The following is a 22,503-nucleotide window of genomic DNA, read 5'->3' on the forward strand; positions in this document are numbered from 1 at the left end:
GAATCCCTGGTTGTACGTGACAAGGAATAGGGTCGCTTGTCCAACCTCATGGGTTTTCTCCTAGTCTTCCTGTTTCTTCCCACTGCTAAAGACCCCTACGCGCAAGCGAACTATTGAAATGAAATTAAACCATGTTAGTCCAATGTACAAATTGGCGTGCAAGTAGAAGAACCCTTGTTGGTTGCATTTCGATATAGGAGTAAGCAGTAGCACCGCTGTTTGGGTAAAATTTCCCTCATATCACACTGTATGGAGTATGCCCGTCTTCATTAGCCCAGTCGGAGCATAACAGTAGGATGTTAAACCCCATTCCCTCATAGGAATAATGGAGGCAGTGTCAGAAAAACATACCCCTTATTGTGGACACTACATGACAAAATTATGTTGGGGAGGGGTAACGACCTAAAGGCCAGGATGTTAGGATCACATGGACAGTTAGCTAAGCTGATACACATCTGTCCAGGGAATGTTCCACTAGGTGATGCGCATTGCAAGGTAGGCATAAAAATATCAGAATGCAAATGTTTTCTAACAACATTAAAATTTTATTTCGAGTTAAAATAAAAAACTTAAAAAATATATACATTATATAAGTTGAATAAAATGTGGTCTGTGTATATTTTAAATAAACTTCATAAAATATGCTCTTTTTATATCATTAGTTACATTTTAAAACATCCATACATACCGGTAAATTACATTTTATAACATCCATAAACAAGTTTCAAGAACATAAATAAATTTTCAAAACTTGCAAAATAAATTTCATAAACAAACTTTTAAAATGTCCATAAACAACAACCATGTATTTTTCACCAAACCATAAAAAGCAGCCAGGCCAGCACACACAAAATATTTCAACTAATATCAATACTGTCCTTTACTGTACTACAACAAGACCACATCTGTATTTTGAAATTGGTTATCAACTGGTTTATAAGTTATAATTCTTCGGTCTGTTTGTTTGTGGCTAATTATAAACTTCTTGGACAAATCAAACTGTAGTAGGCCTACTATATAGTTTATGAGTCATTATTCTACGACCTGTGTATGTTTGTCACTAATTATAAACATCTTGGACAACATCAAACGTGTAGTAGGCCTACTATAAATTATAAACATGTTGGACAACATCAAACTGAAGTAGGCCTACTATAAATTATAAACATCTTGGACAACATCAAACGTGTAGTAGGCCTACTATAAATTATAAACATCTTGGACAACATCAAACATGTAGTAGGACTACTATAAATTATAAACATGTTGGACAACATCAAACTGAAGTAGGCCTACTATAAATTATAAACATGTTGGATAACATCAAACGTGAAGTAGGCCTACTATAAATTATAAACATCTTGGATAACATCACAAACTGTAGTAGGCCTACTATAAATTATAAACATCTTGGAAACATCAAACGTGTAGTAGGCCTACTATAAATTATAAACATGTTGGATAACATCAAACTGAAGTAGGCCTACTATAAATTATAAACATCTTGGATAACATCAAACTGTAGTAGGCCTACTATAAATTATAAACATTTTGGATAACATCAAACTGAAGTAGGCCTACTATAAATTATAAACATGTTGGATAACATCAAACTGAAGTAGGCCTACTATAAATTATAAACATGTTGGACAACAAACTGAAGTAGGCCTACTATAAATTATAAACATCTTGGATAACAAACTGAAGTAGGCCTACTATATAGTAGTGTAGCTTCAAATGTTCAGTACCAGTATATTATAAGAAGCACCTTGATAACACAACATATACAGCAATCGTTGGCATTTTGGCCCTTTGAACATAGGTCTCTTGAAGTTCCTCTCTTTTGATCTCATAATTTCCTAAGAGTACTTAACATTACTTATCGTTAATAGAATTTATACTGAACGCTGGGCTGGTCTGTGAACGACCAAAACCTAGTTTATGAAAGAACGAATTTCCTTGCACTGTAGCTTTATTATGGACAATAACTGTATTAGTCTTGTCACTGGCACTAGAGTTATCTTCCCCTGAATCAACTGAGTTGCAATCAGAACTTTCACTAGGTGTCTCTGGTATGTCTAACCAACTGTTCGATAGCGAATTACCGTATCTAGAAAGTCCTCCGGAATGGTTTGAATCTGGTGATAAGGTGTCGTCTCCGTCGGAACCTCCTAAATACTTTAGCTGATGTGGACAAGATGTCGATATGTGTAGTTGGCTGGAAAAATAAAATAAATATTTATTAAACAAACTTTCAGGGTTTCACGAGTTTCTGATTATCCACTAAATACCTCTGTAATAGTAAGAGCAGAAGAACCATACTGCATACAAAAATATAGGTTGCCAGGCAACGAAACATACCTACACCCACAGCAGTTAAATAGTCTGGGCGCTCGACAATGGTTGTCGCATATTTCTTCTTTTGTAGGTTATGGAAGGCAATTTCATACAGTACAGATCATATTATAATTTTCGCTAAAGGCCATACTAAAAGTAAATATTTACAATAAGGGAGGTAACCCAGGTAAAGGCTAATTAGCTTTCAAGAGTGCCCAATTTCCTGTCACTGCCTACTACGCCTACATATAGATTCCCCTATATCAACATCATATTAAACATTTGTAGTTACCTTCCATGGCTATTTTTTTTGCCGCTCATTAACCAGACTTGATTGAGATCGTCTTCCGACAAGTCCCCGTTTAAATAACTGTCTATATCTTCTGTCGTTAAACTTGTTTGTACAAACAGATGAAAGGTCACGTCTGATAAGTATAACATCTCATTCTGTAATCTATAAATAAATACAAATATTTCATATTATATTAAGTTGTAATTTATATAAATGTCTCTACAAGGTTTAAACATTAAAATTAAACTATTATACATACAGCACCCTCTTGTATCTCAAAAGCAGTGGACACACTGAGAAAACTCATCGGCCATTTTGAATATCACATGATTTATCCTTCTGTCGGTTGCTTCATAAAGATGCAAAATGGTGGCTTAAACTCGTGTTTCTTCAGAAATTTCACGTTTTTAGCCGAATCACTTGCTTTTTTCGCTATGAATGAACTTTTGATGTCAAGATGTGGAAAATGTTCCAAGGATCATTAATATATAACTCATGCAACAAATCGATGTACACATGTACACATTGGCGTGCACGTAAAAGATCCCTTGGCAGTTGGAATTCGATATAAGAGTAGGCCGTAGTGCCGCTGTTCGGGCAAAATTTCCCTCATAGCACACTGTATGGCGTATGCCCGTCTTCATTAGCCCAGTTCGGAGAAAAACAGTAGGCCGTTAAACCCCATTTTATTTCATTTCATTTAATTGTCTAGAAATTGGCAGATTTCATTCTAACAAATCCTGCCAATCAGTAGCCACTGGAGGCGGGGCTTAGGAACCGAATTCACACTGATTAATGGCCGGTAAGTTTTACAAGAGATAAACGAAGGGTAAAGTTATCTCTGTGATCGAGATTGATGAGTTTTTTAATTCTGTCTTCAAATATCATAATGTCATATGTGGGTTAGGGTAAGGGTTAGGACCTGCAGATTTCGTCAAAGTCTTAAGATGTTAACAGGGCTAGAGAGAGAGAGAAATGGGGTTTAACGTCCACTCGACACAAACTAGGTCATTTCGGGACTAACATATGGTTTTAATTTTATTTCAATAATTTGCTTGCACGTAGAGTCTTTAGCAGTGGGAGGAAACCGGAGGACCCGGAGAAAACCCATGGGGTTGGACAGTCGACCCTACTCCTTGTCACGTACAACCGGGGATTCGAAACCATGCCAGTTGGCTCAAGTAAAGAGGGCTAGCGCTAATCCTATAACTGGACCAATACAGTGAACAATAAAATACCTACTCATTTAAATAATCTTCAAGACCCTTTCTTCTATCTTCCAGGAACTCTCGACCAAATGTATTCCAGAAATATCGCTTAGGTGGTAACGGAGGACATTTTCTGGAAGTAAAAGAATTTGTATAAATATAAATTTATTTATCAGAGAAAATGAACAAATATTGATATTATAACATTGATTTACAGTCCAGTTTAGGACAAAAAGCTTTGGGGTTTAAAATCCACTTGACAAAAACTCGACTAATTTAGGACTAACATATGGTTTAATTTTATTTCAATAATTCTCTTGTGAGTAGGGGTCTTTAGCTGTGGGAGAATATACCAATTTTTAGAATTGTTCCAAGTTTTAAAATATATTGTACAAGTACATGATGGCTCCCATATATACATACTTTAAGCTATATTGTACAAGGCAGAGATATAAAACAATAATTAATCATAAGAGTACTACTATATTAAAATTTTATGTTAACATTTATTATAAGGGTGACAAAAAACAAATACATTATTTTATTATTTTATTAAAGGAGCTAAATCGCTAATATTTTGGACCTAGGAATTGACCCAAATGGGTCGCAACGCATATAATAATGTAATATGAATGTATATAAACTGATTTACATTCAATCATTTTATTTTTACTATAATTTCAAATCAGTTAATTATGTACGGCGAAATAAGCCAAAAGTCTCAATCGAATGGCTATCTCTAGCGTCTGCTTATTCCAGTCTACACCGATAGTATTTATTGCGCATGCTCTCCAGATAAGAATATGATGTCACCGTTTGACACGACAGGTTGAATATGTCCAGCCTCGTTCTTCGAGTCCTTTGTTACCAATGGTAAAATGTTTATTTTGTCTTAAATATTGGATATCAGAAGCCCATCTTTTTCCGGTAAGGTCACAACATAAATGTTGATTTAAATTGACAAATAATTTGTGTTTTCATTATTGAAGACTTTGGATGATATTGAGTTAGAGACTTAGCTACTTTAAAATCATGCAGGCTTACAATCACATGGCTCCCTTATAATATAAGGAGATATAATAAAAGTTGTATAATAAAATTTAGGTTTACATTTATCATAACTTCATAAGGGTGACAAAATTAATTAGATTATTAAAACCATGTAGACCTACAATCATGTGGCTCCCGCATAAAGTATACATGTATAATAAAAGTTGTATCATAAAATTTATCAAAAGGGTTACAAAATGAATTATATTATTTTGATAAAATCGTGTACGTCTATAATCATGTGACTCCCACATAATGTTTTACGGTATATAATTTGTACCATGTGGAGATATAATAAAATTGATAGTAAGTGTACAATATTAAAATAAGTACATGCTTAATAATATGTACTTTGCAGACGTCATTTAAAAATAAGGTTATCAGTGAAATAACTTTTATCTGGGGTTACTTTGAATTTGGTCATGTTATCTAAGTTGGTTTGTAAGTGCATAAATTATCAGTGTTTTTAATAGAAAGAAATGAAATGAAATTGGGTATAATGTCGTACTGTTCTGCTCTGACTGGGCTAATGAAGACAGACTTACGCCATGCTGTGTGCTATGAGCGTAATTTTTCCCAGAAAGCAGGGCTACGGCCTACTCTGGTATCAAATTCCAAATGGCAAGGGATCTATTACATGCACGCTCAGTGTACACGGAACATCAGGTTTTTTTGTACCATCCGAGTGACCATCCGAGTGACCAGACATTTTGCCCGGACAGTGGCACTACGGCCATCTCTTTTTTCGAATTCTGTCAAGGTTTCTTTTACGTGCACCTTTTTGTTCTATACCTTGCCCTCCATCTTCCACTTCTGACAAAGGGGAAAGTCATCGGAAAATCCAGGATTCAATCAGATATTCTGGTTCCCTCCCACTGCTAAAGACCCTACACGCAAGCGCATTATTGAAATAAAATTGAACCATGTGTTAGTCCCGAAATGACCTAGTTTGTGTCGAGTGGATGTTAAACCCCATCTCTCTCTCTCTCTCCAATCAGATATACTTACACTGAGGGATGATGTGTTTTCAATTTTTTCCGTAACCATAAAAATTCAGAGTATCTTCTCGCACTACAGGATGTCTGAAGTCTGTAAGCATTGTTTTCCGTCTGAAACAAAATATAAATTTTATGTTGAAAAATAATGTTACAAAACATTGGGTGTTTTTTTATTGTAAGCAGGTTCACACAATATGGTCAATAATAGGTTCTCATCTGAATTTCATGTGTATAAAATGAACAAGGGGAATAACTCTGGGCTTCTTCGTTTAAAGAATCTAAACAATACATATCAATTTCAAGTAGACTGGATGAAAACTTCTGTCAAATGATATGGACAATAGGCTACATAGGGTTTTGTTGACTTTCGTGGAATCTATAAATTGAACAAGGGTAATGACTCGGGCAATATAGTAGGAGGTATGCTTCTTCATTTAAAGAATCTGAACAGTACATATCAATTTCAAATAGATTGGATGAGAACTGCTGTGACAAAGAGCAATAACATCTCACTAATGTAAGCAATCCATATAAATTTTAAACATATTGTAAACGTGTTAGCAAGAAAATGTGGAGGATGGTTGAAGGACAGATAGAGCACTGGATCGACGGACAGATGGGGGTGTCAGCAATATACCTGCTCAGCTACATAATTTCTTGGGTAAATCAACACTTTTTATGGGAAAAGTTTCTCTGCCGTGTGCTTTATCATCAGATGTTGGGACAGGATGGGCACTCAAAGCACGAGATAATGATATAGACATTATGTGATATCCCAATTAATGCTTTGCATCCATGAAATTGAATCACAATGACATTGTATTAATTCATAATAAAAATTGATGTCAAACGAGGTGTTGAATATCTCTTTTTAAGAAGCTCAATGTGTATGTATATACGCCAAAATGACGATAGAGACCATGCGGGAGGGGGGGGGGGGGGAGAGATACATTGTCTCAGGAATCTGACAAACCCCCTCCTGCAAAAATTCCTTGATCCACCCCTGCATCATGCTAATTATAAACATTGCATGTCACACCAAAAACATCAGATATTAATGAGGTCTCTATGGGTATTAGCATGAATATGTAAATGATGGATGGACATATGACGCCTGTATTAAATGACTAACATGCACGATTAATAGTAAATAGAAAATACCATACTATTAAATATATTTTGTATATGAAGTGTTCCTATTATAATTGTATTTGTAGTATATTTATTAAATAAGGAGACGAATTAATATAAGCCTTTGGCTTGTTTTTGAATCCTTACCTTTTGACAGTGTATGTAGGCCTATTTGAATAAATATTGTTTAAATCAAGTCAGATGTGCAGCCGTATAATGAAACTGACAATGATGACATACCTGTATATGAATATCGTAAGTTGCGTAACGACCCTCTTCCCACGTATTATGTGTCCGAGGATTCAATACTCTAATTTCTGGTAACATCTGAAAAAAAATGAAAATTACACCTGTTAATTTATAATTATACAAATTATAATTATTACCTGTACTGTCTATAATTAACCATTAAAATAGGACATAAAATAAATCCTGTTTCAATTCATTTTATACCAATTTTACATGTTCACTATATAAAATCTGTAATCAGTTCAACAAAGAAATCGGTTAACTTTTTAAAAAAATGAAAATAACAAAAGATAAGTATTTACTACTTATTGTTTAAATTACTTGAACAAATTATAAAGTTTTATAATAATTCATTAGTATATTAATATTAAAACAATGTACAATTTGATAGACAAACAATTACTGAGTTTAATACTAAGCGACGTTTCGAGAGTATACTCTTGTCTTTATCAAGAATTGTGTATCCATAAAATTGTACCAATTTGTCTTAATATGTTCAGTTACTAAATGTCAATAACAATACTGTATTGAGTAATATTGTCCTACTTTGGACTGGTATTTTAAAGTATGATTCATATTATATAAATACTGTATCATGACTAGGAAATCTATTTAATTGTATGTATGCTGCACTATTAAAGAGATAAGTAATAACAAAAGTATGTTGCAGTCAAATCAAGTCAAATTGAAAACTGCGTTTTTTTTACCAACAGCCAAAAGCCTCCAAACTTCAAAGCACTAATGTTGAAAAGAGACAATGCCATTGATAACTGCATATAACTGATCGAACATAAAAACAAAAAAAACCCATAATAATGCACCAGATGCTATCACTAAATACAAAGACAAGGTTAATTCAGAATTGGAAGTTGAATGACATTAAAGATACATTATGGGAGATTATATATATAAAGAGCTGGCAGTTCTCGCTATAATAGTTAAAGGGACTATCCCGATTTTAACATAGTCTCAAAACTAAAAGTCCGAGTACGTATGAAATTTAAGCGCCAAAATATAGAGGAATGGTATATTTACCCTATCTCAAAATTTAAGCTCAAAATATTCAGTCGTTTGGACGTGAACGACAAAACTGCTTATCCGGACAGGTAACACTTTTAAGATTTCAGGTCAATCTTTTCGTGGGTGACCTGATAATCGATTCCAATGAATGGCCCATGTGCTGTACTTGATAACAAAAGATAAATTTCACCTACGCACTATTGTTACAAAGTAAAAGTCTGGTTTTATCCAGACACCGCATAATACAGCTTGGGACACCGGTCTTCATTTCCAGATGAAGACTGACAGGTTTAAGTTGTTTGAAAACCAATCACATATATTGAGTTAGTTGCTCGGCCCTAAGGTAGAGGATTTTAAGACAAAATTAAGCAGTTTTATTCTCCAAAATATTATCGGGATTGGCCCTTTAAAAACTAGATAATGTAAATACAATTTGCTGAAAATTTCAGTCAAATTGATCCACTCTTAACTGAGAATTTAGCGATTTAGCCTAGCCTCGATCATCATTACTAAAGTCGATAAGATAAAAAACAGTCTTGATTATCCATTTCATGATTAAATTATGAATGGAAGTCGAACAGCAAATCGGAACCTAATCCAATAAACATCAGCGGCTAGCTATGCCATCGAGAGTTGATTATGGTCTGGATAAGTTAATTAATGTCTAATTAATAATTTATATAACATGTCAGCCTAAAGAAAGACCTGCAATAGGCAGGTTTAGCTCTTGCATAATGTTTAACATAGCATAACATCTTGATTCAGTTCCATCAGATAACCCTAGGCCCGACATTAACAGAGGATAACATCTTTATCCAGTTTCTTCAGATAACCCTAGGCTGACATTCCCATAGGATAACATCCTTTATTTAGTCCCCTTAGGTAACTCAATTGGCCTATACCTAGCAGATTTCATAAAAATGCACTTTCAGGATTAAATTACAAACAAGTTATAAGAAAGGACAAAATATAATTCTGATAAACTTACACCAAGGAATCTAACACGTTTTGTTTTGTACATGGCGTCCAGTTAATCTCCAAACGTTTTTTAAACTTATAACTCTATCCCAGTTAATCCCCACAGTTCTTAATTTTGTAACTGGGAACCCGTGTTCCTTTTTTCCGTTCAGTTAATCCCTACACAACTTGAAACTGGGAACCAGTGTCCTTTTTCCCCGTTCAGTTTATAGCTACACAACTTGAAACTGGGAATTCAGTGTTTCCTTTATCCGTCCAGTTTATCCCTACACAACTTGAAACTGGGAACCAGTGTTCCTTTTTCCTGACAGTTAATGGCTACGCAACTTGAAACTGGGAACTAGACTTGAGAATTGTTAACTAAAGTTTCTCTTTCCCAGATCTGTTAATCCCCTGCACAGATTCTAAACTTGTTACTGTAACTTGTAACTGTAACTTCCTCTTCCTCGTATGTGTAAATGACATGTGAACAACTATTTCTGGCATATGATCAGCAGTTATTCCCAACCCACCATTGACTCAAGAATATATACCTGATTTACCCTGGGGGGTTTTACCTGTACTCATGTCATCATACAGGTGTCAACAATCTAATTTGACCAATCGTTTTGCTCATTAATCACAGGTGGACATACATTATTTGAATAACTGAAATGTTCCTATTGTCCAGTAATGTTTTTACTAGGATTTTATAAAATGAGTTATTATTCAGTGCAAAATTATAATCCTTTAATTAATTAAAGGTGTTTTTTTGTCTCTTTAATCCTTGAATGGCATAATTTAACAATTATGAAATTCTAGCTTAATTGGTTACACAGAGTGAAGGTTGAATTATGATAACAATTAAAACTATTAATGAGTCGGCTGGGTGGCCAAGATTAATGGCTTTGTGTATAATTTGTATTAAAAGAAAGCTATTGAAATTTAAATAAGTTTTTAAAACAACACTTTGGACATTAAAATGAAGGAAAGAATTAATACAGGGATTAATGACTATATTATCATTATACTGCTACAAGTAAATGATTAAAAGATGATTGGTGAGAACTCTTACATAAAGACATTTAAGATATATAAATGAACATCAATGGGGCCCGGCTGACAGTCCTACCGACCAAAAAGGTCAGAGCATCTATGCACCCTATATCTAGGTCGGACAGGCGGCGGGCCCGACTGACCGTCAGACCAACCTACTTACCCAAATAACGATTGTAGCATTAATGGCCAAGCGGGCCAGATTGCGCCCGCTCGACCATCCTTCCTTTTCTACCCCAAAACTTTCTCCTGTCCTTTCGATGAGATTTTTAACTTGGGCATTCCCTGCTAAGAGACTAGAGACTATGTCTCAAATTAAACTGGACCAAGCCTAATCCCTACGGCTTCCTGCAGCAAGTTTCTTAGGAAACATCTTTGTCTACGATATCACCCTAGGTGGAAGTGGACGTTAAACTCCAGAAACAAACGAACGAACGAATGAAAGGGAGAAGATGACCCGCCCTCTCTTCTCACGACAGCGAATCTATAAGTGTGCTTTAAGAAACTTTGGAATCTGAGGAACTTTTTTTTTTCTTTTTTTTGTGTGTTTTTTAACAATTTTCAAGTGTAAATAATTTAATTAAATCAACCTGTCCATAATATCATATTCATTGTATTGGACGTTTAATCTGTAATAAACAACAACAACAATATCAATGGAACTACATATCAAGTTACGACGAAGGGAACTATTGTTGTAGGACAGTATGGCGGTTCAGCCTGCTGCATGATTTAATATAATAATATACTAAGGACTTTTTATTTTATGTTTTTACCAGTTTTAAGGTGACTTTTGATATACACAGATGTTTTTATTTTATGTTTCTACCAATTCTCAACCCATTATTTGTAAATAATTCAATTAAATCAACCTGTCCATGATATCATATTTCATGTATTGGACGTTAAATCTTTAATAAATAACAACAACAACATCAATGGAACTACATATCAAATAAAGAAAATAGTACATTGTTTCTTTGACATAGTATGTTTGCACTTTTGTTAAAGGAGCTAAATCGCTATTCTTTGGCACCTAGAAATAGACACAAATTGGTCGCAACACATATAATAATGTAATATGAATGTATATAAACTGATTTACATCCAATCGTTTCTGTTTTTATTGTCATTTCTAATCAGTAATGTTTGGCGAAATATGTAAAGAGTCGAAATTGAAAGGCAGTCTTTGGCGTCTGGTTATTCCAGTTTACACCAGTAGTATTCTCCTGTGGGGTATGTTTAGCCTCGTTCATTGTGTCGCTTCATTACAAATGCTGCTCGAAAGCAATCTGGTACGCAATTCATGTGCCAATTTTAAAATTTTCATTTTGTCTTAAATATTAAATATAACAAGCCCATCTTTTCACAGTTAGATAACAACATCAATGTTGATTTAAATTGACCAATAAGTACTAAATTCAATATCGATGACTGTTGATGATATTGAGTTAGAGACTTGCCTCCTTTAAATTGATAAATTAGTTTACTGATGCTTTTATTCATCATTTACAAATGAAATAACTTTTTGGTATTATCTCTGGAGGATCTTCAGCTGCCAACAATCCCTGGGCTAAAACCCCTAAAGCCGATGTTGCTTCACTTTGGATTTGACTAAATAATTTTGTACAATACATTGTATAATAAAATTTAGGAGACCCATCATCAGTGGTCGAATGGTTAGCATGTGCCCGTTGGATCATAAGGTCTGTCATTGAGTCAACTGGCGTGGTTTCGATTTCCCGGTTGTATGGCAGAATGGTTAGCATGTGCGCACTGTATCATGAGGTCTGTCATGTGACAAGGAGTAGTGTCGTCTGTCCAATCTCGTGGGTTTTCTCCAGATCCTCCGGTTTCCTCCCACTGCTAAAAACCCCTACACGCATGCGAATTATTGAAATAAAATTGAACCATGTGTTAGTCCCAAAATGATCTAGTTTGTGTCGAATGGATGTTAAACCCCATTTCTCTCTCTCTCTCTCCAGATAAAGATCTAAACAGCATACCAATATCTAATCACCCAGCATACCAATATATATCCCATAGAAATTAAGCAGCTTTTTATATTAAGTTGTTTTTATGTCATGAACTGTCAGTAATCTGTATGGATCATGAAAGTTATGTCTGTAATTTAGATGGTGGAATGTGTGTTGATCTATCTTGACCTAAAACATCAAAAAAGAGAGAATCCCCAGACTTCACAACACTGCTAGATGGTTTTTAAAAATTATATTCTAAGTCCAGTACATGTTTCGGGCTAATTGCCCTTCATCAGCCAGAGTTGAAAATGATATAACAAAAAATAATCCAAGTTATTTATACTAATTTTGGCGCATGCGCCTTACTCTAATAAAAAATAATCCCTGGACTGGGATTAAAAAAGTGAATGTTTTTTAAAAATAGATTAAACGCAAAAAAAACCTATACTGGGAATCTTCCGCCCTCCTTAAAGTATCTAGTGTGGGGGTTTTATCGTCCTCCACTTGGATTTTCTATTTTGACCTAAAACAGTTAATACAAGGACATATCTACTGGTCAGTATGTGGGTTACTGACCTGTCTTATCATATTAATTAACCGATGTTGTCATGTGACTTATATCAGAAGTCATGCCATCAATTGATGTCACTCTGTATAATCATGTATATATATTATGCAGATGAAACAGTAGCTAAAGACCAGAAAAAGATCCACAACTGACATTAAAGTGAGAGAGAGAAACATCCACTCGACACAAACTAGGTCATTTCGGGACTAATACATGGTTCCATTTTATTTCAATAATTTGTTTGCGCGTAGGGGTCTTTAGCAGTGGGAGGAAACCGGAGGACCCGGAGAAAACCCACGAGTAAAGTAGTTAGGTCTCTAACTCAATAACATCCACAGTCTTCAACATTAAAAACACAAATTATTTGTCAATTCAAATCAACATTGATGTTGTAATCTTACCAGGAAAAGATGGGCTTGATATCCAATATTTAAGACAAAATAAACATTTTACCATTAGTACACGAATGGTGTTCAGAATGCGTTTCAGCGCCATTTGTAACGAGGGACTCAAGAACGAAGCTAGACATTTTCCAAAGTCATGTCAAACAGTGACACCATATTTTTATCTGGAGAGCATGCGCAATAAATACTATTGGTGTAGACTGGACAGACACTAGAGACTGCCATTCGATTGAGACTTTTTGTGTATTTTGTGGAACATAAATAATTTGAAATTAGAGCAAAAACGGAAACGATTGACTGTAAATCAGTTTATATACATTCATATTACATTATTATATACATTGCGACCCATTTGTGTCAATTTCTAGGTCCCAAATATTAGCGATTTAGCTCCTTTAAACTAAAGAGAAAATCCAGGCACACACAAATTCTCTGCCATATTTGGGATATAGTGCTATTAAAGATACATTATGTCAGATTTAGATAAAGAACTAGCCATTCTTGCTATAATAGTTCGAAAGTAGATGATGTAAAATGAATAATTTGAAAATTTCATTCAAATTACTCTATTGCAAGCGAAGATATTAGCCTTTGAAGGTTTGACAGACGTGTGCAATAATTTCAACCACCGTACTGGTTGATCGAAGCAAAGTCTCGGTCCTCCATATTTGATTAAATCAAAGTATCGCTGAACCATTCTACTCTATTTAATATCGGAGAAATCTGATGCCATCAAGAGTTGATTAAGGCCTGGATCAGTTAATTAATGTCTAATTAATACTTTAGAAAACATTTCAGGCCTAAAGAAAGACCTGCAATAGGCAGATTTAGCTCTTGCATAATGTATGTTTAAGTGTTGGAAATAACTTTTAGAAAATAAAATGGATCCAAATATCTACACAAGGTATGATAGATGACGGAGAAACTCCTTTTGTTCAGGTTTTGATGACAAGAAACTCTTGGCACGTGCATTGTTTACATAAGATGTCGTAGAGTAAACTGTGGTCCGGGAAGAATGGTGCCTTTTACACTAAATAACAATCTGATTACAACACAGATCCTATTTCGTTTCGTTTTTATAGTTCAAAATTTCGTTTTACTTGTCTTTACTACACTAGGATCTGGAAGAATTGTTATCATTTACGTGTTCTGAATGATGTGAGGGAATAGTCAATGAAACGGTCTGTTACGGCAAGCTTTAGGCGTGTCTTGCACGGAACTGTGGGTAATCTACTAGTAACATGAATGCTGATTGGTTAATCAAAAGTCTGACGTCATGAGGTCAAAAGCTGCTCGTATGACCCCTGACCTGACCTATCGCAACAACCAGTCAGATACTCGTGTAATGTAGGCCATCGAAAGTATAAAAAAACGAAACGAAATATAGATCTGTATTTTAATCACATTGACTAAATAGGAAATATTTTTTATCCAGATATATTTCAAACACCTTTATTTAATTTTCTAATACTTCCAAAAAATATTCTAAAAGTTAATTTGCAAAAGGGAAATAGTTAATATGGATAGTTATTAATTAAACCAAGCCTGGAAATAAGGCACCTGTCACAGACAATGTCAGGCCCAGATTCAGGCAATGTCAGGCAGTAAACCTCTGGTGCCTGTAATTTTGTCCGGCACCAATTGCCTTTTTTATTGATATTATTAATACATGTCTGGCACTAAGTTGAAAATGTCAGGTACATCTATAACCGTTATTTCCTGGCCTGCTATTAACCCACATCGAATTGGCCGAGAAAGTTCATCCAGATTTTCCGGCGTGGTTCCCCCTTGTCAGTGATGCATGACAGAGGGCCTGACAAGGACAGCTGTCTAGTCCTTCGGATGAGACGAAAAACAGAGGTCCTGTGTATACATTGGAATGCACGTAAAAGATCCCTTCATTAGCCCAGTATAGGAGCAGAACAGTTGGATGTTAAACCCCATTTCATTTCTTTTCAACCCACATGTCATCCCTCCCAGTGACTGTAGTGGCCTAACGAATATTCACTGCTGATCAGTGTGCCTAATTTCATGTAATTCATAAATTAACAGCATTTCTTTTCTTGTTTAAAATGATTTAATAAAAGGCTTTGGACTTCCATTTTGACTTCCATTTTAAAATTTTAACGTAATTTTGACATCCATTTTAGAATTTTGACTTTCATTTTAGAATTTTGACTTCTATTTTAGAATTCTGACTCCCATTTTAAAATTTTGACATCCATTTTAAAAGTTTGACTTTTGTTTTAAAATAACAAAAAATTGCTCAATTTATTTTGTGATGCGTACATCAGTCATAAGACAAACATGTGATGTCAATGACTCATGTAAAATAATTCGAACAAAGATAAAAACAAAAACGAGGAAATATAATACGAGTTTAATATGAGGGTGTTAATATCATCACCTGTATTACTTCTTAATCTTTTCCCACCTGATCAACTCAATCAGCTGATAGGTGAGATAATGATTAACTGACATTACGCAGGTAACAGACAAGCATACCTCCACAATTCATTAGACAAAAAGATTATACATGTATTTATGGTTACCCCAAAAATTAATGTATTCTTTTAGCTAAAATTGCTAAATCGGAATCAGCATTATTTTCACGATTATTCCAAGAACACTGTGGCACACACATTTATGAGAGTTAAAACGAGAGGGATGGGGTTTAACGTCCACTCAACACAAACTAGGTCATTTCGGGACGAAAAACATGGTTCAATTTTATTTCTATAATTCGCTTGCGCGTAGGGGTCTTTAGCAATGGGAGGAAACCGGAGGACCCAGAGAAAACCCATGAGATTAGACAGGTGACCCTACTCCTTGTCACGTACAACCAGGGATTTGAAACCACGTCAGTTGACTCAAATACAGCCCTTATGATACAACGCACACCTGCTACTAACCATTCGGCCATTCACTGTCCATATTTCCAAAGAGACAGTTTAACCTCCACTCGACACAAACCAGGTCATTTCGGGACTAACACAAATAAGAAGAGGTACTAGGTGTTCTAGAAAGATTATGCATACCTACAGGTCAATCCTAATGGCTAAATGGAGCAATAATTAGGATCCAGGTATCAGGAGTCAAAAACATTGTCATTAAATTTTACATTTGTCATTTATAATATTACTAACAGGATACCCAGCTTCGCCCGGGGCTCAAATTGGCCTGGGACTAAATACGCCAGGGTAAAAATTTTGCACAGGGTCAAATTCGCCCAGGGCGAAATTTGTTTGGGAGCCCAAATTGGTACTGGGTCAAATTTGCCAGGGCTCAAATTTGATGGTCTCAAACATTCACAGGGCTGGTTAATTTTTACCAAAAATATGGGGGTGGATCGCGGTGACGAAGTATGTTTGGCGAACACGCACACAGATATCTGTGATTCTATTTATGTAGATTAATAATCCCTTCCTTCCTTAACGTCATGAGTCACATAATTGTTTTTGGGGAAAAGAGTCAAACAAAAGCAAGCTTTGATAATAAATGAAATGGGGTTATACTTCCTATTGTTCTGCACTGACTGGGTTAATGAAGGCAGTTTTAAAGATACATTGTCACGAAAGTATTTATCAAGTGGTTATTTCCAATAAAAGTATGGCAAATTTGGTATATATGGATTACCCGAAAAACACCCATGGGACAAGTACAATGTATAGGGTAAAAATGTCAGGGTATCACTAACTGCCAACCCGACAGCTTGTGTAACGGCTTATGGTATGCTAGCTTGATTGTGGGAGTGGTTGTTATTTCTTGATCGAATGGTTAGGCGGTTTTGGGAACATTGAGGGATGTATAACATATAACAGATTCTCCAAATATATGGCAGAAAAAGCAGTTGACAGAAAATAATTCAAGAATTTACTTAGGCCTCAATATGTATGCTAAAAGGACAGTAAGTAATGACAAATACATTCTGAAAAATGGACCCCCCCCCCCCCTCAATCAAGTTAGGTGACAAACATGGCTTCTAAAAACAGATTTTTTTTTATAGCTTGGGGTACCTCCTCGCAATGCACAGTTTTGAGAGGGATTTGAAGCAAATTTTTGATAAATTAATTAGTTTGAATATGTTTTTAGACCAAATACAAATGTATATCATCAAATCACACAGGTTGTATGTGGGAAAGTATCTTTAAATAATTAAACTAAATTAGCAAAAAATTGTAATTTGTATCAATTCAGTAAGTCACTGCCCTGACGATTTTTCTATAGGACTACCGGTATATATTTGAATAATTCAGTAATGCCACTGCCCTGATGATTTTTCTACAGGGCTGTATTTGAATATTACCAAAATGTAGTTACGTTACACACATATAAAAAAATTATATTTTAAACATACATTATGCAAGAGCTAAATCTGTCTATCGTAGGTCTTTCTTTAGGCCTGAAATGTTATCTAAATTATTAATTAGACATTAATTAACTTAACCAGACCATAATCAACTCTAGATGGCATCGCTAGCCTGCGATCTTAAGTGGATTGTGATCCGATTTACTGCATAACTTTCCTTCTCGATTAAACGATTAAATGGATAATCGAGACTATGCTGTTTAACGTACTGACTTTAGTAATGATGACCGAGGCCAGGCAGAAATTTTATTCGCTTAGTTCTCGGTTTATAGTGGATCAATTTGAATGTAATTTTCAGCAAATTGCCTTTACGTTATCTAGATTTTAATTATTATAGTGAGAACTGCCGACTTGTTATCGAATCTCCCATAATGTATCTTTAAATATCGCCTTGCTATAAATAAAATGAAATGAGGTTTTAATGTCCTACATTTCTGCTCCAGGTGGGCTAATTACTCACTAAAAATATCTTGGAGCAACATAATATTCAGAGAGTGTTAAAGAAACTAAATCGCTAATATTTCGGACCTAGAAATTGACAAAAATGGGTCGCAACGCATATAATAATGTAATCTGATTGTATATGAACTGATTTACATTTAATTGTTTCTGTTTTTACTGTAATTTCTAATCAGTTATGTTCGGCGAAATATGCCACAAGTCTCGTGTGAATGGCAATCTTTAGCGCCTGGTTTTTCCAGTCTACACCGATGGTATTTATTGTGCACGCTCTCCAGATAACAATATAGCGTCCCCATTTGACATGACTTGTGGAATATGTCTAGCCCTGTTCTTTGAGTCCCTTGTTCCAAATGGCGCTGAAACGCATTATGGTACACGATTCGTGTACCAATGGTAAAATGTTTATTTTGTCTTGAAGATCACAAGACCAATGTTGATTTGAATTGACAAATAATTTGTGTTTTCAATATCGAAGATTTTTGATGATATTGAGTTAGAGACTTAGCTATACTTTAACCAATCAGGGGCGTGGTCACCTATGATTTTGCACAAGGAACAATTAAAGATCGTGTTCCAGCCCCCAAAAAACAATATATGTGTGTGAAGGAGGAGTCTAATATACTTTGCACCATTTAAAGAATATGGAATTTGTTTAAAGTCTGTTTGGTGGAACTGATAAATTGCCACTGCATCAGTAACCACCACACCCTAAATAAAGAGAAAACAAAAGTGACAACAGTTACTACAATCCAAAATTGCTTGCAAAATGAATCTTTTGTTACTATTAAGGGGGGGTTGGATGGTCGAATGGTTAGCATGTGTACGCTGTATCATAAGGTCTGTCATTGAGTCAACTGGCGTGGTTTTGATTTCCCGCTTGTCGTGACAAAGCGTAGGGTTGCCTGTCCAACCTCGTGGGTTTTCTCTGGATCCTCCGGTTTCCTCCCACTGCTATTAAAGACCCCTATGTGCAAGGGAATTATTGAAATAAAATTGAACCATATATATGTTAGTTCCGAAATGACCTGGTTTGTGTGAGTGGACCTTAAACCTCATCTCTCTCTCTCTCTCTCTCTTGTTACTATTAAACATCTGTTAGTATCAATATAATATACGGTACAAAGGGATGCAATAAATCTATCGACCACATTAGATCAAAGCTACTTTGATTTTAAAAATAAAATGAATACGTAAGAAAACTAACATTTAACTGTCTTAAATGATGCAATGTCATATTTGATATTTTGGCTGGTTTAGACCAGCTTGGTTGTAAACAAAACTGAAATAATTACTAGTTTCTTTTTAATAATTCGTTGCGTATATGCCGTATCTCAACAATATATAGTACATATAGGGCATGGGCTACATTAAAATGTGTCCAAACTCACCTCTGTCATCATGGTGCTCCCCCCTCTTATAGCTGGATTTCCAATCATTATCATAAATTCTTTAAAACCCTTTCCTGTCCGTAATTTCCTAGAAGACGTGTAGACGTTAAATCTACTATGAAGTCTAGCGCCCAGGTTTCTTTATTTGACAAGTGGTTGATCTATCTTTCACGTGATGAGTCTAAAAATAGAAATCATTGATAATGCACGGCAATAACCCATGGTTCTTGATTAACCAGACGTGATTGACTGATGATTTGATCATGGACAGTTCTCGGTTGACAGGACGCATGGTTTTCCCGATTTTATGAGTGCATGTATTAGGTTTTTCCAATTCAGCGATGAAGGCCGTCAAATCGAATTACCTTTTTTTAAGAAAATATAAAGAAAGCACCAAGTTGGGTTAAACCAACGCCTACACATGTCTTTATATAATATCACTTTAACACGAAAACGGAAATTAAACCCCCTTTTACAAATTCCCCAACCGTACACAGCCCCACCCTGAATGATCTATGGTTTCACACTGCATTCGTCTTTATTATTATTTGAACAGTTGCTGACCTAAAGATAAAATCCAATTTTAGTAGATACTTCAATTTTGATTGGCTAAGCACTAAAATCAATCTAATATTATCCAATCAAATTACTAAAATTTGGATTTTAGCTTAGTTAAATGGGCTCAGTGAAACGAGAAGGTCCGATTCGATCCCAGTGTTTCCCCGTTGTTTCCCCGAGAATTAATTTTGCAGGACGGTTTATCTTACAAAGAGAACGAGAGAAAGAGAGAGAGAGAATTAGAGAGGGAGAGAGGGGCTATATATATATATAGAGGGGGGGGGGGGGGTAGCGGCCACTCGACACAAACTAGGTCGTTTCGGGACTAACATATGGTTCAATTTTATTTCAATAATTCGCTTACACGTAGCTAGGGGTCTTTAGCAGTGGGAGGAAATCGGGGGACCCGGAGAAATCCAAGAGGTTGGACAGGCGACCCTACTCTTTGCCACGAAGAACCGGGAAATCGAAACCACGCCACTTGACTCAATGACAGACCTTATGATACAACGCGCACCTGCTAACCATTCGGCCATCCAACCTACCGACAAGGAAAAAGATAACTATAAACCGAGACCCATTCGTAAGATTAGACCCCTTCATGCAGTTGGAATTCGTGTACATGTCGGTGTGCACGTAAAAGAGCAGCAAAGTACGACGATAAAGCTCAATTACTGTCCATCGTGTGTTGATAATAAGTCACAAAGGTCGCCATGATGCAGCAATAATTGGTATTATAAGTTAAGGTCTGATCACATCATACACCTGTCACAAGACTATATTTTATATCAACTAGTATCACGTCCTCTCATTTCTAGACATACCTGTATTATAGGTTAATATAGATAGATAATATATACCTTGGTCATTTCCAGGTCTTATATAATAAGTACATGACAATATACCCCCCTACCCAGCCCACCCCCACACACGCGCCCAATATACCCCCCTACCCAGTCACACATCCACCCCCCCCCCCCCCACACACACACACACAAACGCACACGCCCTCCAAAATAAAAAAAAATAAAACAAACATAATATATACATATAAAAAATACCCGTCCCCCGTCTAAATTTTAAAAAAAAATTCGATATAACGCCGCTGCCCGGGCAAAATTTCCCTCATAGAACACTCTATGGCGTATGCCCGTCTTCATTATCCCGGTTAATGGAGATACGTGAGACATTTAGCTCCCATTCTACACACAAGAGAACTATCTACTCTACTTCGAATATAGATCTCTGCCCTAGATGGCCGCCATATCCAACAACTGTTTTTGTAATGCGGCCCTACTCCGGTTCACAAAAAGACTCTGTTTTAACCTGTTCAATTTTATCAAATGAAAGCATTCTCGAAATATACTTTCGACTAAAATCGTCGATTTAGGACTAAAATGTCTGTCAACTAGCTTAGTGTCTGTTCTCAAGCGGAGCTCATTGTAGACAGACAGTGTAGGTTTAGTATGATTTAAAGTTGCAATTGCAAATTTTCAAGTTATATTTTTAAAATGTATTAAAATAAAGCCTTAGAATAGATGATATCCTAATCCTATTAATCCTATAATTCGCTATTGCCAGCTGAGAAATTGGCAAAAATATCATTTTTAACTTCAAATTCCAACGTTGGAAAATGGCTGTCCCATGTTGTCAATAGCAAAACAGGGGAGGTAATTGTGTTGTTATTTTCTGTGTCAAATGTTTAAGGGTGGGAAATAATGCCCATGGTCGTATAATAGTGATTTGATAACCTATTGAGCAAAAGACATAGAAATAATTATGTTTTGACTTTCTTAGAAAATTTGAAATTCTCGCTTTAACTCCATCCATTTCATTCGTAATGTCAAGAGAAAGGAAGGAAATTGATACTTAAAATTAAAATGTGATTATATACATGTGTTAGGTTTTTCCAATTCAGCGATGAAGGCCGTCAAATCGAATTACTTTTTTAAAGAAAATATAAAGAAAGCACCAAGCTGGGTTAACCAACGCCTACACATGCCTTTATATAATATCACTTTAACACGAAAACGGAAATTAAACCCCCTTTTACAAATTCCCCAACCGTACACAGCCCCACCCTGAATGATCTATGGTTTCACACTGCATTCGTCTTTATTATTATTTGAACAGTTGCTGACCTGCTAACTTTCCCAAAATTAATAAAATATTAAATTCTAATTAAATAAATTGTGGAGTTATCTTTATAAATTTTTAAATTATAAAATGTGCCCTTCAATCGGGAGCAACAATGGGTCAGGGCTATTAAGGCTCTGGGCCCTGTTTCTCGAAATTTTAACTACAGATAAAATCCAATTTTAGTAGATACTTCAATTTTGATTGGCTAAGCACTAAATCAATCTAATATTATCCAATCAAATTACTAAAATTTGGATTTTAGCTTAGTTACTTAAAATTAAAATGTGATTATATATACCGGAATAAAAGTCAAATAGTCTTAATACTTAATAATATAG

At 35.3% G+C, this 22,503-nt stretch overlaps 1 protein-coding gene across 1 annotated transcript; it reads right to left on the minus strand.

Annotated features, from left to right (window-relative positions):
- Positions 1-533: 533 nt before the first annotated feature.
- Positions 534-19,649, minus strand: LOC126822406 (uncharacterized). Its single transcript, XM_056101375.1, has 6 exons — positions 19,469-19,649; positions 7,257-7,343; positions 5,896-5,996; positions 3,872-3,970; positions 2,630-2,791; positions 534-2,218 (listed from the first exon to the last, which is right to left on the minus strand). The coding sequence occupies exons 1-6, from the start codon at positions 19,520-19,522 to the stop codon at positions 1,876-1,878; spliced, it is 846 nt and encodes a 281-aa protein (XP_055957350.1). The 5' UTR covers positions 19,523-19,649; the 3' UTR covers positions 534-1,875.
- Positions 19,650-22,503: the final 2,854 nt, after the last annotated feature.

The sequence above is a fragment of the Patella vulgata genome, chromosome 5 (assembly GCF_932274485.2).
Source record: "Patella vulgata chromosome 5, xgPatVulg1.2, whole genome shotgun sequence".
NCBI classification, from domain to species: domain Eukaryota; kingdom Metazoa; phylum Mollusca; class Gastropoda; family Patellidae; genus Patella; species Patella vulgata.